This window comes from Amblyomma mixtum, chromosome 7 (genome assembly GCF_055824585.1).
Source record: "Amblyomma mixtum isolate Tamu chromosome 7, ASM5582458v1, whole genome shotgun sequence".
In the NCBI taxonomy this organism is placed as follows: domain Eukaryota; kingdom Metazoa; phylum Arthropoda; class Arachnida; order Ixodida; family Ixodidae; genus Amblyomma; species Amblyomma mixtum.
In genome coordinates, this window is record NC_143018.1 from 30,437,362 (window position 1) to 30,450,834 (window position 13,473).

At 53.0% G+C, this 13,473-nt stretch overlaps 1 protein-coding gene across 1 annotated transcript in view; it reads right to left on the minus strand.

The window, feature by feature from the left end:
* The window catches only part of LOC149335524 (calcium-activated chloride channel regulator 3A-1-like), a 187,185-nt gene that overhangs the window by 150,348 nt on the left and 23,364 nt on the right, over positions 1–13,473 (minus strand). Inside the window, exon 3 of the mRNA XM_089553954.1 lies at positions 6,755–6,861. Within this exon, the coding sequence (XP_089410080.1) occupies positions 6,755–6,861 (107 nt within the window). The remainder of the gene's footprint in view (positions 1–6,754; positions 6,862–13,473) is intronic.

Consider the following 13,473-nt stretch of genomic DNA (forward strand, 5'->3'; position numbering starts at 1 on the left):
AGTGGCCCATGGGACTCATTGTGAACGCCATCGCGAGCGTGGACGGCAGGGTGCGAAAGGTCGAGATCAAGACGGCGACACGGGGAGTGATTAAGACGTTTCTCCGTCCTGTGACTGAGACAGTCCTGCTTATTCCGTGTGAGGACTGAACACATCACATAGTGGTTATATGTATAACCAGACGGGGAGTGTGCTGTCCCGAGTCCAGTTTGAATTTCCCGCCCGGGCGCCAACTTCATCTGCGAACACTGGACTTCTCTCCTCCCCGCTCTTTCTCTTCCTTCTCCCCGTGCGCCTTCCCTCTCGCCCGCGTGCTTTCTCCCTCTTTACACCTCCCTCCGGAGGTGTCATGTTACGTAACTCGTGACTCTCTCGTTCCTTCTACCGCGCTGCACGACTGTGGCAGCACCGCGTTTTTTACTATTCTGATTCCGTGGCACGCGTTGGGGATGCGGCCACTCCTCAGATAGATGACAGGTCGCAAACACAAGGAAAATCGAACATTTATCCAGGCATTTACAACTTGTAAAAAACGCGGTGCTGCCACAGTCGTGCAGCGCGGTAGAAGGAACGAGAGAGTCACGAGTTACGTAACATGACACCTCCGGAGGGAGGTGTAAAGAGGGAGAAAGCACGCGGGCGAGAGGGAAGGCGCACGGGGAGAAGGAAGAGAAAGAGCGGGGAGGAGAGAAGTCCAGTGTTCGCAGATGAAGTTGGCGCCCGGGCGGGAAATTCAAACTGGACTCGGGACAGCACAGCCGTGTTGCCCGGATAATGTGGTGGCAGGTGTATCGGATGTTTTCAGTTCGTGCCGGGCCAGGCATTCGGCAACCACGGGATTATTTTGGCAAACTAGTGTTTATGTCCGCTATGTTTGTTTTGTGGCGTCGCCGCTGTCTGGCCGAAGCCCGGCGTCAACCGGCGACGGCTATGTACCCCGCGTTGCAGAGCCTGCGTCTCCTCATCTGGCAATACCTGTCTGAAAGGCTTGCAGCGGATGGGGAGGCGCGGTTTCTGCGACGGTGGCACACACGCTTCTTTGTCGTGCACGAAGGTCGGCTGGTTATGCCGGCGCTGCGGTATTAGCCGGGCCGACCCCCCCCCCCCCCCTCTCTTTACCGACTATGCTGGTTTGTTCGAGGATGGTGGTGTATAATTTTGAAAGGGCCAATCACCCTGAGAAAGATCCTTGCCCCCCCCCCCCCCCCCCGTGCGTCGTTGCTACGGGAGGCTGATTCTTCTTTGTCCAGTGTTCGTTCTATGCACTATAGGCTGTAATTTGTGATATGTACGGTGTGTTAAAATAAGGTCATGGTGTTTCTGGGTGGCCACCCACTTTGTATACATTTGTTTTTCCCTCAGTCATGTGTTTCCAATGTTTTGTTTGTTTGCACTGTTGAATAAACTTCCCTTTTATTCAGAGCCTGGATGATGGCTCTCGGTCTCGGCGTGACGTCACCACACTGCCGACAACGGGAGCTAAAACTCTTGATGCCCGAGCCCGCCAGTACGACCGCCAGCAGCGCGTTTTCTCAGCAAGCTGCCTGGACACCAATAACAACAATGACCTGCGGGAGGTTATACGTCAAGTTGTGCGAGAGGAGCTCCGACGATTGCTGCCAACGGGAACGCAGCCGCAGCTTTCATCGCTCACTGACGTCGTCCGGGACGAGGTTCAACAGGCCTTGGGTGTGACGCCGATACCCACGTCCCCTCTGCAGCCCCCAGCCATGACTTACGCCGCAGCTGTGCGCCGTCCTGCCCTTCGACGACGGGACCCAAGCCCCTATCGCCCTCAGCCAGCTGCGCCGGACCGCCGCCCTCTCGCCCCAACCCGCCCGTCCTACGAGCGTCGCACACAGCCGAGGAAATGCGACGAGTGGAGAACTCCCGACCAGCGCCGCCCACTATGCTTCCACTGTGGCGAAGCCGGTCACATTCTCCGGTACTGCCCATACAGGAGAATGGGCATCCAAGGGTTTTCTTACGACGCCCCACGACCCCGACCCGGCCAGTGACCAGCCGAGTTTTTGCGTCGGGAAGAATGCTCACCGCCCAGCCGCCTATCATGTTCCCCGTCGCCTTTGCCACCGCGCTTTGTATCTCCTTGCCGACGCAACGAAGTGCGTGGACGCTCCCCCAGCCCCCGAAGGTTAAACTGAATAAAGCAGCCTCTGGAGGTGAGGTTGCTTCTAAGCGCAAGGACAAAGATCCTCCACCGACGACAACTCCGACGACAACTCCGACGACACCTCCGATGACACCTCCGACGACGACAACTTCGACGACGACAACTTCGACGACGACAACTTCGACGACAACTTCGACGACGACAACTTCGACGACAACACCGACGACGACGACGACGCGACCAGACTTGACGCCTTTACCGCTGCCCATAGCAGTAACGTCGGAGGACGCCCACCGCAGCCTCACTACCCGACGAAGCCGAGATCGGACACCAAAGACAACGTGCAATAAAAGTACGCGAACAAGCGACATTGAAGTTACGGTCGACGGTCACGCGGTTACTGCCCTGCTCGACACGGGAGCTGACTACTCCGTCATGAGCGGGCCATTCGCTGTCCGAGTCAGGAAAGTGACAACAACTTGGGATGGCCCGCTGATCCGCACCGCAGGTGGCAACCTTATTACGCCGTCAGGACGCTGCACCGCGAGAGTTACAGTAAATGGGCGAACCTACGCTACAACCTTCCTGGTCCTACAGAAATCCTCGCGAGACGTGATTTTGGGAATGGACTTCCTGAATGAACATCGGGCGATCATCGACCTTCGATCCAAGTCGATCAAGCTTTCCACGAACAAAGCCATATCTGCAGCGACGACAGCGACTCATCGCGTTGCCTTAAACGCTTCGACGAAGCACTGAGCGTGCCGCCCCGATCAAGTATCGTCGCCTGCATAGGTACAGGAGACATCGAAACTGCCGAAGGCGTTGTCGGGGGGAACACCCACTTACTCCTTGATCGAGGACTGGGCGTCGCAAGGCGAGTCGCCCAAATCCGAAATGGCCAAGCCCAGGTGCTCCTAACCAACTTCACCGAAGAATACTGGCATCTAAACAAAGGTACGATGATCGCTTTTGCTCGACGAGCTGGCAGACATCAGAGACATATTTGCCCTACCCGACCAACCCGTAGAACCATCTGACCAAGGCCATCAACCAACGTTTGATATCAACCCAGCATTACCACGGAGCAGACAAGACCAATTACGCAGTCTTCTTCAAAAGTACAACGATTGCTTCTCATCAGCATCGAATGTGCGACGAACTCGGCTTGCCAAGCACCGCATTGTCACAGACGAACACGCCCGACCACTGCGGCCGAGCCCCTACCCCGTACCGCCATTAGAACGCCAAGCTATCCGCAAGCAAGTAGAGGAAATGCTACGTGACGACGTCATCCAGCCATCAAGGAGCCCCTGGGCAGCACCAGTTGTCCTAGTGAAAAAGAAAGACGGCACCCTTCGCTTCTGCGTCGATTACCGCCGCCTGAACAGCATTACGAAGAAGGATGTCTACCCCCTCCTCCTCATCGACGACACACTGGATCGGCTATGCAACGCTAAGTACTTCTCATCGATGGACCTGAAGAGCGGCTACTGGCAAATTGAAGTCGACGAAAGAGATCGCGAGAAGACTGCGTTCATCACGCCAGACAGACTCTTCGAGTTCAAGGTGATGCCATTCGGACTCTGCTCTGCCCCAGCGACGTTCCAGCGAGTAATGGATACGGTGCTCGCAGGCTTGAAGTGGCAGGTTTGCCTCGTCTACTTAGATGACGTTGTTGTCTTCTCCTCAAACTTTGAAGACCACCTCAGAAGGCTACGCATAGTGCTGGAAACGATCAAGTCTTCAGGCCTGACACTGAAACCAGAGAAGTGCCACTTCGCCTACGAGGAGCTGCTGTTCCTTGGTCACGTCGTAAGCAAGGTTGGAGTTCGCCCAGACCCCCAGAAGACGGCTGCGATCGCAGAGTTTCCACAGCCTGATGACAAGAAAGCTATACGCAGATTCCTTGGATTGTGCGCTTATTACCGGCGATTCGTCAAGAACTTATCGCGCATCGCTGAACCTTTGACTCAACTTACCAAGGCTGACGTGCCTTTTAAATGGGAAAGGCGGCAAGAGGAAGCTTTCAACGCACTGAAGCGCCGCTTACAGTCCCCTCCTGTGCTCGGGCACTTAATGAAAACGCCGAAACCGAAGTTCATACCGATGCACGCAGAGTGGGCATAGGAGCGGTCCTCGTTCAGAAAAATGGCAGACAAGAGAAAGTTATCGCGTACGCTAGCCGTTCACTGTCGAGAGCCGTAGCCAACTATTCGACGACAGAGAAAGAATGTCTCGCCATTATTTGGGCCACGTCCAAATTTCGCCCCTACCTGTACGGACGACCATTCAAGGTTGTGAGCGATCTGTGCTGGCTGGCCAATTTGAAAGATCCCTCCGGCCGCCTTGCACGTTGGAGCCTGCGTATTCAAGAATTCGACATAATTGTAGTCTACAAATCTGGCCGCAACTATTCCGATGCAGACTGCCTATCGCGAGCCCCCGTAAGCGCAGCACCGGTAGAGGAAGACGACGACGCTTTCCTAGGACCGGTAAGCGCAGCAGTTTCGCGCAGCAGCAGCGCTCGGATCCTGAGTTGCAAAGCCTAGTTGATTATTTGAAAGGCCAGACCGCATCGCCTCCCCGGAGGTTCAAGCGCCAACTGTCGTCCTTCGTCCTTCACAATAATGTCCTCCTGAAGAACTTCGCGCCAAACACGAGAGTACATCTTCTTGTCGTGCCCAAGAATCTTAGGCAAGAAATTATGTAGGCATGTCATGATGAGCCGACTGCGGGGCATCTTGGGATTGCTCGCACGTTGCACCGCATCCAGGAGAAGTACTATTGGCCGCGGCTAGCTGCCGACGTTTCCCATTATGTGAAAACGTGCCGTGAGTGTCAGCGACGCAAAACGCTTCCGATAAGACCAGCCGGACTCCTGAACCCCATACCACCTCCAACTAAGCCCTTTCGGCAAATAGGAATGGACCTCCTCGGCCCCTTTCCGACTTCATCATCAGGTAACAAGAGCATCATCGTGGCCACCGACTACATGACCCGATAAGCCGAAGCAAAATCGTTGCCTAATGGTACCGCAACAGAAGTCGCAAAATTTTTGTCGAACAAATTCTCCTGCGACACGGCTCCCCCGAAGTGCTCATCACAGACAGAGGAACGGCGTTTACAGCGGAGCTGACGCAAGCCATTCTCAACTACAGTCAGACAAGCCATCGGAGGACAACTGCCTATCAACCGCAAACCAACGGACTCACAGAGCGTCTGAACAAAACTGGTCGGTTGGTTTATGGGGTTTAACGTCCCAAAGCGACTAAGGCTATGAGAGACGCCGTAGTGGAGGGCTCCGGAAATTTCGACCACCTGGGGTTCTTTAACGTGCACTGACATCGCACAGTACGAACAAAACTATCGCAGACATGCTCTCCATGTACATCGACGCCGAACACAAGACATGGGACACCATTCTGCCGTACGTGATCTTTGCTTATAACACTGCCGTCCAGGAGACAACCACGTTTACCCCATTCCAGCTGGTATACGGCAGGAAGCCCACGACAATACTCGACGCAATGCTCCCGCACGTTTCAGACGAAGACAATCACGACGTCGCCGCCTACCTTGATCGCGCCGAGGAAGCCCGAAGACTTGAGCGGCTTCGCATTAAAGACCAGCAGCACGCCGACGCCCGACGCTACAATCTGCGCCGACGAGACACGAATTACAAGCCAGGTGATCGTGTTTGGATATGGACGCCAATTCGCCGCCGTAGATTGAGTGACAAGTTGCGTCGACGCTACTTAGGCCCGTACAGGGTTCCCCGTCGCATCGGTGACCTCGACTATGAAGTCATCCCCGACGAAACTGCAGCATCTCAACGACGACGCACCCGCCCGGAAGTCGTACATGTCGTACGCCTTAAACCTTACTATGAAGGCTAATGGACTCGATGTTTACATTCTCCGTATTTATTTTTTCATTTTTTAAGCGTCGAGGCGACGCTTCTTTGGAAGGGGGGTAATGCCACGTATCATTGTAGTGTCCGTTTGTTCGCGCTCAAGGCCGCTGGAAAGGGCTGTTATCATTTTTGTTTGTGACGCAAGAAGCGACCGGACTAATCTCCATTGATCACAGCCATGAAGAGCTGCATCTACGTTTTTCTAGATTACTGTAGATGATCTTGACCTGTTATCTGGAAGTTTCCTTGGTGGCTTTAAATTGAGCGATGCCGCGAGCGGCGGGCATTCGTAGTTCGACGATTGACGAGCACGCTTGTTGCTTACGCCGCCGCCGAGTGATTCAGTTCTTTTGCGGGCGCAAGTCAGCCCAAATAAAGAGCTTCTTTTGCAAGGCTTGTTGCTGTTTTCCTGACTGCTGGATTGCCGTCACTACAACGTGAGAATATTCTCGGGATCTCTGCGCTCTGTTAACATACTACGTGACGTCACAGAAAAAAAAGAATTAAATGACCCAGTCAATCACAGAACGCTGGGATTTAAACTTAAACCTTGGTTGACGACACCATCTCCTCCCTCTGGGTATAGTTGTCTTTCTAGCTACGATCAATATTTATTTGTAATCAGCTTTTTTTTACAACTGTCTTATGGTAACCGTGAGCCCCTCCCATCGCTGTTTCCACCATGCAATATTTCCCGTGTGGCTCACCATTCCCTTGTGGCAGAAGGTGAGGGGGTGCCTGTTGTCGTTGAGGCTTCCGTACTCGTCGTACACGCCGTACCTGAAGTGGGCCCACTCGTGCACGAATACGTATGCTGCGAATGTGTGAGTGTCTTTGTTAACCGTATACTTACAAAAAGAAAGTGACAAGGTAGTATGTGCAGCAGTTACTAACTCTGACTTCGTTTTACTACATTTTATCAGCTACTTACTACCCTCTTCAAGGTATAGCTAGTAAAAGAAGCTCTTGTTGCTTTTTACTGACTATGGTCGCTAGTTACTACCTAGTTACTACCTACAGGGGCATATGGTTAGGTACACTAAGCAGAGAAGCACTAGTCTCCGTGATTACGTACTGAGCAAGCGGGCGACAATGCGGGCGACAATACTACCCGTGGAGCCATCCATTAGCACGACCAGTTATCAGCTCTCGTCACGCGGGCTGCAAAAAAAAAAAAATAAAGTGTAACGCATTTTCGCTCGCGAAAGAAATATTAAGAAAGGCGGCTGATGCGGGACGCTCCCCATGACTAAAGTGCGAGTATTAGCACCTATGAGTCCTCGTAGAATGCGCTACGCCTGTCCTACAGTGCAATGTTTCTGTTCGAGCGCTGCGCTTAACCATACCTGGGTTGAGCAACGTCGCCGTCGAAGATGTAACCGAGCGCGACAGAAAGGGACCGGAGGGTGTGCACCACGCCACAGTGCCTTGTCGCCCTTATCCAGCGCCACATGGCGACAATTACAGACAGGCTTTATTTCACCCTATCATCTCTCATGCTTTCACCCCACCTTTCCTCCAGATTGCAAGACCTGTGGAGTGCCCAGATCCGCACTTTTCCAATACCTTCATTCCGAAGGCCGGCAAACCTATTGATGTGGAGAACCTTCGCCCCATTTCCCTCACGTCTTGTGTCGGCAAGCTGATGGAGACGATGGTGCGTGACAAACTCTCCGATTTTCTCGAAACACAGCACACTTTCGTGGACACCATGTTCGGTTTTCGCCCTCACAAGTCAGCACAGGATATACTTCTGCAGCTTCACCACGACATCTTAGATCCTGTCGAATGTCCCCACAACGACAAGGTGGTCCTGGCCTTGAATCTTAAAGGCGCATTCGACAACGTGAAACACGAAGTAATCCTGGACCACCTCAGTAACACCAACTGTGGCCACAAAACATTCCACTACATAAGACAACTTCTTACACACCGTCAAGCCTACATACACATACAAGGAGCGGAACATGGGCCATAGGCTATCGGCTTGACGGAAACACCTCAAGGCGCGGTCCTGTCTCCCCTCCTCTTCAATTTGGCAATGCCTCATTTTCCTTCCAAATTGTCTTCATGGCCCGGGATACATCACGCTCTTTATTCGGATGACATTACAATCTGGGCCACGCAAGGTAACCTGGGCCACATGGAATCCTGCCTGCAAGCAGCGGCAACCCTAGTCGACGACTACGCGGCCTACTGCGGACTCCAGTGCACCCCATCTAAATCAGAATTTGTGCACATACGTCCCTCCCCTCGGGACACAACTCCGCTTCGCATCACTCTCCCCTCAAGACCGATCCGGGATTCCAAGGAGATCAGCGTCCTTGGCCTCTTCATACACCATCAACGCAGGGTCGACAAGCCAAACTTCGCACGGTGGGAGACCAAGTGGGCCGCTTGGTCCGACGGGTCTCCAACAAGCGGGGCGGATTACGAAGCAAGGATGCACTGCGTCTTGCCCATGCTTTCGTAACGAATAGAATCCTCTACTCAACCCCCTACTTGCACCTGCGCAAACATGATGATGACCAACTGGAGGTCATCCACCGGAAAGTCATCAAGCGGGCTCTCGACCTCCCGGTCGCCACGTCCAACCAGCGACTTCTGGCCTTGGGCGTGGTAAACACATTCCGGGAGCTTCGAGAAGCCCACTTAGTCAACCAATACAATGGTCTTGCACAGACCACGTCCGGTCGCCGCCTCTCGGACCGGCTACACATCAAACATGGCTACCATATTGAGGAAAGGGAGAGAGTGCCAGAACCCTGGAGACGCGCCCTCCGGGTCCGACCCCTTCCACGCAACATATCCAGAGCAGACCATAGCGGTCGTCGCCAGGCACGCGCGGGAGCGTTGGCGCGATGCTATGGTAACCAACAACATGTGTAGTACGTGGATGTTGCCGGCCCACACCACGGGGGGTGGTACACGGCCCCAGTCGTACACAACACAAACACAGTTAACGGGCTCACTTTCAAAGCCTACAACGGAACACACGCGGAGGAGATTGCCACTGCTCTGGCTCTCACTAAAAGGAAATCGAAACACAGCATCACCGACTCGCGAGGGGCCTGTCGGAACTATGAGTTGGGCTGGGCTCTCCCGCTTGCCTGGCGCATACTGGAAAATAGCTGCCGATGCGAAGATCCAACTCCACGTAATCTGATTTGGGCCCCCTGTCACCAGGGACTGGAAGGAAACGATCAGGCCGATCAGGCCGCCCGCGCACTCTCTCCCCGGGCTATCTCCCTGTCCTTGGAAGCCTACCCCCAATCAGACAATCTGGCCCTTACATTCAAACACCTTACCGATTACTACAAGGAGGAAGCACCGGCGCTACCCAGCCCCTTGTAATGGACTGAATCGCGCTGACGAGCGCCTCATCAAAATTCTCACTAACACTGTGCTGTGCCCGGCGGTACTTAAGCATTGCAACACATCCTTTGATGGCACGTGCCAGTTCTGTGGGGAGGTGGCTGACACCGTCCACATGGTTTAGACGTGTCAGTCAAACCCATCTATCCCCCCCAACCTTGCCAGAGAGGACTGGGAGGCGGCCCTGCTCGGGTGTCAGGACCTAAAGACCCAAAAGGCCTTGGTTCACTGGACGCGAGCGACGTTGCTTGCCAATGGGGCACCGGATACGAGCTCCACCTGGTATTGTAAGGGAAAAGGGCCAATAGGGCCTACCCCAATCACCCCTTCACCTCTCTAAAAATTAAATGAACGATAAATGTTTTTCACCACCACCACAATCTCTACCTTTGGGAATATCAGCTCCACATGGCGACAATTACAGACGATCTGCTTTATTTCACCCCACCGTCTCTAATGCTTTCAACCCACCTTTCCTCCTGATTGTAACGCCTGTGGCGTGCCCAAATCCACACTTTTCCATTACCTTTGGGATTGTCCATCTCCAAAGGTAGTACCCCCCATTCCCAATCCCACCCATTCTTCCTCGGAGGCTGCTTTACGGACCGTTTAGCCCGCCGTCTAGAAATGGCTGGTGGATCCGGCTTTACGTGAAGCACAAGCCCGTGGACTCCTGGACCAGTAGGGACCACCCTGGAAGATTTTTTTTTGTCTAATAAAGTTGTTTCCATCCATCCTATAACTCACTCGGGTGAGTGAGTGAGTGAGTGAGTGTGAGTGAGTGAGTGAGTGAGTGAGTGAGTGAGTGAGTGAGTGAGTGAGTGAGTGAACAACTTGATTAAGCTCTACATTTGCCTTTCTTCTGCGGCTGTCAGATGGCTTCGTCCATCTGCTTGTACAAAGGTCGGCTTCCCTTAGTCCAGGGCTCCGCTGGAAACTGCTGCCAGTTGTGCTCGACTGCAACGAGACATCTGGCGAAGGAGTGGTGGTGTAGCTGACACCGCCGACTCGCGCGCGCTCGTTCTACCATCACTGTGTGACGTCACGGTTGCTATGCTCAGCTGCGCCCGTCACTGGCGCGCTGGTTGCTAATGAGGGGAGGACGTTGCGATTTTACTTTCTCCTTTCGAAGCTCCTGCTCCGTTCTTTCACAGCTTAAAGTTTGTCCGTTGCTGGTTACAACAGACAACGCAGACGCCGCGAAACGCAGAAACGGGCGCCTAAGAGCTGTGCTCTAAAAATTCCCGGTTCCTTGCCACATTCTGCTAAGTAGCAACGGCAACACCTAATGGCCTATAGGCTGTGCTGCACACAGGCTATACACAGCCACTCCCAGAGCACACATTCTGCAGCGCCATTCGAAATTGTTCACTGCCGTGGGACACTGTAAGCAATGCTACAGCGTTGTGCTGTCCAGCTGCTCATGGTTCTGCCTTGGTGTGACTGAAGCGTCGCACTCTAATCGTCTAGATTAAAAAAAAACACACATCCCAAAAGTAAATGAGTAAGATAAATTGGTTTTTGAGGAAAGGAAACGGCGCAGTATCTGTCTCACATATATCGGCGGACACCTGAACCGCGCCGTAAGAGAAGGAAGGTAGGTAGGAGGGAAAGAAAGAAGAGAGAAAGAGGTGCCGTAGTGGAGGTCTCCGGAATAACTTCGACCACCTAGGGATCTTTAACGTGCACTGAGATTGCACAGCACACGGGGGCCTCTTGCGTTTCGCCTCCATCGAAACGCGGCCACCACGATCAAACAATGTCGTTCTGGGACCCTTGTTCACATATGTAACGAACAGCGGAATGGCCGCGTTTGTTCGCGAGAAGGTTGTTGCTATGAGCATGCGTATGCTGCAAGCATCGGCCCATGTGTCCGATTAAGTGCGTGCGGAGTTGACTGAATGTGAAATGTGTCTAGGAGTAGAGGGCAAGAGTAAATTCAAGATGGTTCTTTCCTTTCTTCGGAGAGGTACCGGCCTCTCCAAACGTCCTTACTCGATGGTGATGAAGGAGGATGCGGTCAATGACGCAGATGATGTAGACGAGACGAAGAAATATATCTGCAGAAATTTACATGAATGTCGAAGGGCAAAATTTAAAGTTGCAGAAGCAAAATCACACAGACGAATTGAGCAAAGTCCAAATAAAAGGAACTGATATTACACAGAGAAAATACTGTGCAAGAGCTTACTTAACGACCGAAGGCCTACGTTAAAGCCTGGGTAATTGTAGAAGTACGTGCCAAGCACGGAATCTCTAGCTAGATTGGACTGGTGTCCAATGGTTTTGCTGGCATTTTTATAGGCTCCACAAATAAATAAATTAGTACGGTCATGTTTGAAGGACCGCCCTAGACTTCCCTAACCAATGAAAATTTAATGTACAGCAGCCACAGCCCCTGTAGGTCGGGCACATTGAGCCCAGGGCGTGGCAAAACGAAAGAAGAAACATATAAAAAAAACATTCAGCACACCCTCTCCAGATCGGCGTCCTGGCCCTCTCCCCTTCTCCTTTCGCCACCGCACCTTCGTGTCGCTTCTCGAAGTTCTAGCTAAGCGACAGGCCGAGTTATTTACTCACTCATCGCGGAAGAGTCAAATGGCAGAGGGCGGAAACGAGCCCCACGATGCTCGGTGCTGGCAGGAATGCCAGCAAACAAAAGGGCCCTTCGTGGAATTCTCCCATGTTTCCGCGAAAGGGGCACGCGGATCCACTGGCAAGCTTTGTTTGTGCCGCGGTGGACGCCTGCGGTCGACAATGCTAGAAGCCGGCCGTCATAGCGACGCTGCTAAGCGGGCAGACGCGCGGGGGACGCGCGGGTGGGGAGCTCGGAGCTTTACTCAGAATTCCGCGTTGATCGAATGCGCGCAGTGACCTCACGCTACTGTAGTTAAAATAAACTAATGTGGCCATAATGAAGCGCGGCCTTGCACCAAGCTAATGGTTTCTCGGTGGCAGTGAAGCCGGCTGAATCCCAGGCGATCGTGCGATTGGTGTGTTTTTGGTAAGCGGCGAAGGGGTTAGATTCGGCGCGTCCCTCGGCAACGTTTTTGTGGTGCCTTCGCAGCCTCCTGTAGTCCCCGGATTCGTCCATGTATGCTGCGTCGCAATCCCGACAAAGAATTTTCTAATGACCCCCGGGATATGTAATGTGTTCAAGCTTGTTTCTTACGCGCACAAGTTGGTGTCTGAGCCTGCCGGGGTATCTGGGGCGTTTCAGCTTGCCTTTACCAGCACAAGCTGTTGTCTGCGCAAGCTCAGACAGCAACTTGTCGGAACAGCAGGCAGCAGCTTTCCGCGGTGCTTTCTAGATTGTCTTTTACCCTCACAAGTTGCTGTCTGAGCAAGTTCAGACAGCAACTTGTGCGGTTAAAAGACAAGCTTAAACGCATTGCATACCCCAGTGTCAATTACAGAATTCCTTGTCGGGATTGCGACACAGCATACAGGGCGAATCCGGGGACTACAGGAGGCGGCTAAGGGACCACAAAAACGATGTTTCCAAGGGTCGCTCTGAATCAAATGCCTTGGCAGATCACCAAAAACACACCAATCACACTATCGCCTCTGACTCAGCCAACATCATTGCCACCGAGAAATCACTATGTTGCCGTCTACGCCTAGAGGCATTTCACATTGTCAACACCGCACGCACTTAATCGGACACGTGGCCCCATGCCTGCAGTATACGCATGCTCACTGCTACGATCTTCACGCGTACAAACACAGCCGTTCCGCTGTTCGTTTCATATGTCAACAAGGGAACCATCCGGGTCGCGAAACGTCATTTGTATTACTCCATTTTCTTCCTTTTGGCGAGTGTGTGCTTTTAAAATGGTGTTATTTCCTCACCAGACGAGCTTTCGTAGAACTTTAGACTACTACTTTAATCGTCTTCTTCGCTGCGCCCTGCCTATTGTCATTTCTCTGCCCGCTACAGTTCACCTCTTTGTGGTGCTCTCTTTGCTCGATCCACCATACAAGGACAGCCCGCTTTCGAGCGAATTCTTCATTGCCGTTAACATTCACTTCGGCGGCATGACGGCTGTAT